General features: G+C 34.0%; 1 protein-coding gene across 5 annotated transcripts; it reads left to right on the top strand.

Annotated features, from left to right (window-relative positions):
* The first annotated feature begins 727 nt into the window (after positions 1-727).
* On the top strand, positions 728-4,500 carry LOC127848877 (uncharacterized). Of its 5 annotated transcripts, none has more exons than XM_052381541.1 (3): positions 737-897; positions 1,179-1,254; positions 3,225-4,500. In XM_052381541.1, the coding sequence occupies exons 2-3, from the start codon at positions 1,195-1,197 to the stop codon at positions 4,215-4,217; spliced, it is 1,053 nt and encodes a 350-aa protein (XP_052237501.1). In that variant the 5' UTR covers positions 737-897; positions 1,179-1,194; the 3' UTR covers positions 4,218-4,500. The 5 variants fall into 5 exon arrangements, with proteins under 5 accessions (XP_052237505.1, XP_052237501.1, XP_052237504.1 ...); XM_052381540.1 differs by having other exon boundaries at positions 750-790; XM_052381545.1 differs by lacking the exon at positions 1,179-1,254 and having other exon boundaries at positions 728-790.
* Positions 4,501-4,860: the final 360 nt, after the last annotated feature.

Raw genomic sequence — 4,860 nt, 5'->3', positions numbered from 1 at the left:
AAACGATGAAGGCATGCTATTAGAAGCGATTGCGATAAAAATTATGAACACACCTGTTACAGCAACAATTACATGCATTTCAGAGGTAATCAAATAAACAATAAAAGGATATTATTAATCAACTCTTACATTTACAGCCACTTGTAGACTTAACACATACACAATTTTAACGGCTGTTACACTCCGGCACATGATGTACATGAAGTAAGCCTACCGCTTTACTAAGTTGGTGATTTAGAAGTACCTTTTAATCGAAAAACTTTTTCGGCACTGCGAGGTATCAACTTAAAAGCTTACTTTATCATAACTAGTTTAGTTTTTATGAAATTAACCCACTTTATACAGCAACAACATGGGGAAAGCATGTATTAAACAAACACTCAAAACATTAATATAATAAAAGGTATTAGCATGTATTAAACAAACACTAAAAACAGTAATATAATAAGAGGTTATTGCTCACAATAAACATGAAGAATTCTCTAGCGCGTTCCTTCCTTAGTGTTTCATTATTCGTAAACTATATGCAACTTGTACTTAACGTGTTATCAACAACTATATGTACTGCCAAAACGTCGTGCAATCTCATATACGCGAAGGTACCAAAACGTGTCCGTAATAATAACTATGACTCTTAACGTTTACCGTATCCTAAAGTTAAGAGGCTATAGATAAAACCTCATCTTACGGAGCATTCCGGAGATTGTCGATAAGTCACGATTGACACAATAATAATAAGACAAGTGGAAAGCGGATGTGTTTATTGTTGGAATACACACTCTAAGATAACGTACGTTTTATTTTAACTTTTCGTATTAAATGTGTTACTTAAACGCGTAATCTTTGTAAATGCACGCGTTGTATTAAAGCAGACTTTTCGACGAAGAGTATAAACTTGTATGTATACAAAGTTGTATTCAAAATAGTATTTCTACTTTCGATTTCATTTCATTGCAATTACACATGATATGTTTCTACATGAGGTCACATAATGTGCATATTAATAATCTAATTTAATTCTAGGATTGAATTTAAAGAAACACATTAAAGTACTTTAGTAAATAGAGACATTTAATTCAGAGCCCGTATATTTCATTAAACCATTGTTATTTAAATATTTATCCTACTTTCGATATCCGATATCGACATTAAGGTATACATGTATTCGATTCTCTTAGTGATCTTTAAGAAGAGATGGGATTAACACGCGTTGTATTAAAAGCAGACGTTTCGACGAAGAGTATAAACTTGAAGGTATACAAAGTTGATTTCAAAATAGTATTTCTACTTTCGATTTCAATTCATTGACATTGCACATGATGTCGTAATTCTATACATAGATGGTGACGTCACTACGTTTTACTGTCATCTGAAAGATCGTTTGTTAACACATTGATGATCTCTCTACATGAGGTAACATAATGTGCATATTAATCTTCTTATTTAATTCTAGCATTGAATTTTAAGAAACACATTCAAGTACTTAAGTAAATAGAGACATTTAATTCAGAGCCCTAATATTTCACTGATCAGTGTTAAAATATTATCCTGCTTTCGATATCCTATATCGATATTAGGATATACATGTATTCGATTTTCTTAGTGATCTTAAAGAAGTGACGGGATTAACACGCGTTGTATTGAAAGCAAACATTTCGACGAACAGTATAAACTTGTATGTCTACATAGTTGTAGTCAAAATAGTATTTCTATTTTCGATTTCAATTCATTGACATTAAACATGATGTCTCTACATGAGGTCACATAATTAGCATATTCATATTCTTATTTAAAACAAGCATTGAATTTAAAGAAACACATTCAAGTACTTTAGTAAATAAAGACATTTAATTCAGAGCCCTAATATTTCACTGATCAGTTATTGAAATATTATCCTACTTTCGATATCCTATATCGACATTAGGATATACATGTATTCGATATATTCTCTTAGTGATCTTAAAGAAGTGATGGGATTGACACTGTATCCCATTTGATACTAGTTATTTGAAATTATACTCATGTTAATTTATGGAATATAATTGTATATGAGGCATAATTATGTCCCCATGGATAGAGAAGAATTATTAAGCACTTGCCCATACGTACGTTTGTCCATCCGTGCGTATATTACCAAGCTTGTATTTTGAACTCCTTTAAAGAGGCTTGGCTAATCTCGTAAATATTTTCACATCAGAATGTCCTTAATACAGTGGCGTTAGTACATGAAGGACTTACAGGCAACCGCTAGTAACTGTTTCTTCAATTTCAAATTCATTCATAGTTACATGCAATATAATTCAATGACTAATTACCTTAATGGTTAAACACTATACTCCAATAGGAGAGATCGATTACAACACGATCAATTATTAACAAATTAACAAAAAACCGAGTTATTGTAAAACATTCAAGCCCGTGCAATTGTAAAGACAAATCATAAGTATTATTGATTTTACATGACAAGTGTGAGATTTGTCAAACCGATGACCGTAAAGTTAAAGATTGATGTAAAATAAAAATGCTAAGGTTGAAAGCACTCAATAATTTTTAAGATTGTGTTTACATTTCAATGTTCCGTGATATGGCTTTCACGCGACACCGGTTATTATTAAACAGTGTATAAAGACATTGGAAAATAAGCCAAACGAGCCTTTGGGAGACTTACACGATATCGGTTTAAAGAAACACCAGCTGTAGCAGTATTAAAAAACAACAACTTTGGTTCGTGTGATACATTGATACAGTAAAATGCATTAATTTAGGATCGGCAAAAGTATATTGGGGATATATTCTTTTCAAAAACCTTTTGCTCATAGGACGGAGTAGGGTTGTAAAACATACTGCTATATCTTTGGAAAAGGAAATATGCGAGTAGTTCTTTACCCGTGTAAAGATGTTATTTTTTTGTCATAATGACCACAGGTAAACTACATTGAGCCTTATAAAGATGCAAATAAAATGGAGATCTGATAAATGTCCTTAAAACCATTAGTCACGCTATCCTTCAGTTAGCTACTTAAAGCAACGTAATTGCTGTTATTTCATGTAGTATTTAATTTCATCTTCTTTGTTTGCAGATAAAACTAAATGGCAAAATGTACAAGAACTCGCCGCAATATAATATTGTCCTGCATCTTAAGATTTCAGTGACCGTTTCCAGAAATATTTGGTATTTGTGTTGATTTCGGCTAGACACATTTTTTTATTTATATTTTTTATAGACAATAATCATCATGTCGGAAAACGAAAATAGGGATATCAGAACGATACCTGACAAGGATTTCAAAAGCGAAACGTATATCATACGTAAACCTGTTCTGGTCACCTTCATAGCTCAGGACCACCCCATTGGTACCACCAACAACTCGAAACTAAAGAGCATGGTTGTAGACAAGAATTCGAAACTTGTAAATCGCGAAGTAGATATTGACATGAAGCTTTTAGACGAATTCTTCAGAGAACAGTTAACCATACAGCCCCAGGTCGAATTTCTTGTAAATCACAAACACGACGAAATTCATGAGTATATGAAAGCAATAGAGGCGGAGAAGTATGACGGTTTCTTCTTTGTTTTCTTATCTTACCTCTCCCTCAAGGAACGAAACAAAAAGGGCGAACTTCCGTGCCTTAAAGTGGAATGTTACGACAAAGCCGTACCGATAGAGAATTTTATGGGTATGGTAAAGGAACGTAGACACATGGCACTGAAGCCGAAAGTATTCATCTTCCAAGCAGACGATCTGGATCTCATGCAACCAAATATAATAAAGAAAGCGTTTGGTTTTGGTGAAACGGTAGAACTAAAGACAATGACGATACCAACAGATGCTGACCAGCTCATGATGCTGTCAACACTTCCACAACGGCTTCCAACACTACGACCGGAAACGAATGTCGCCATACCAACAGCGTCCGAGGGAGGAGGGGTGGTGGATCAGCCAAGCGACGTTAGTGAAAAAGTCACAGTCAGGAAAGAGAATTCCTTGCTGATCAAAGCTCTTGTGGACGTTCTCAAAGCAAATAGAGATGTTGATATCTTAAGCTGCACTCCGCTGATAAATGGAAAGGTAGAGAAGCTTATAGATGCACTAGGCCTTGCAGACGAGTATGGGAAAGATTTCGTTAAAAATAAACTAGTGTTGCCTGTTGTGTACTCCACGCTTACAAAAGATCTACATTTCTACAACGTGCGAGACAATCCAAATGGACTGTAACCGTCAAACTTCCGAATGATATCATTACACAAAATAATTCATGTATTGTTTTCGAAAACATTGACATTGTTGAATACGTAAACATAAAGTTAATATTATAATCAGACCTTATACACGATGTGCTACAGGCTATATTTGATTCTGTTATAAATATATTGGCTGTTTGGGGTATAAACACTTAACAAAATAAGTCTGTGTGTTTTATAACACATTTAACTGTGTTTTAATATTTTAACATTGCATATGTATTGCATATGATGTATACACTAAACTATTTAATTAATGATTGTGTTGTCCCTGTTATAGCATATGACGCCTCTGTATGGGGAGTAACGTCTTACTCTTGCATCAATGCAATTCAGTATAGGGCAATGAGGTTCTTCCTGGGCGCGGGCAAGTACACACCGAATACAGCTGTACAGGGTGAAATGGCTTGGAAGCCAATTGTAAATGAACAATGGAAGATGATATATAGCCATTGGCATAGATGTTTAAATTATAATGAAAACAGAGTAAACCATAAGACATGTATATGGACTTTACAAAAGGGCAATGCTAGATGTAAAAATTGGTGCAAAACTGTTAAATGAGCTAAACAGTTTTAGTTTAGAAGGCTATTTTCATCTGCCATTCTCGCATATAA

The sequence above is a fragment of the Dreissena polymorpha genome, chromosome 10, assembly GCF_020536995.1.
Source record: "Dreissena polymorpha isolate Duluth1 chromosome 10, UMN_Dpol_1.0, whole genome shotgun sequence".
Lineage (NCBI taxonomy): Eukaryota > Metazoa > Mollusca > Bivalvia > Myida > Dreissenidae > Dreissena > Dreissena polymorpha.
This window is presented reverse-complemented; position numbering and strand designations above follow the sequence as displayed.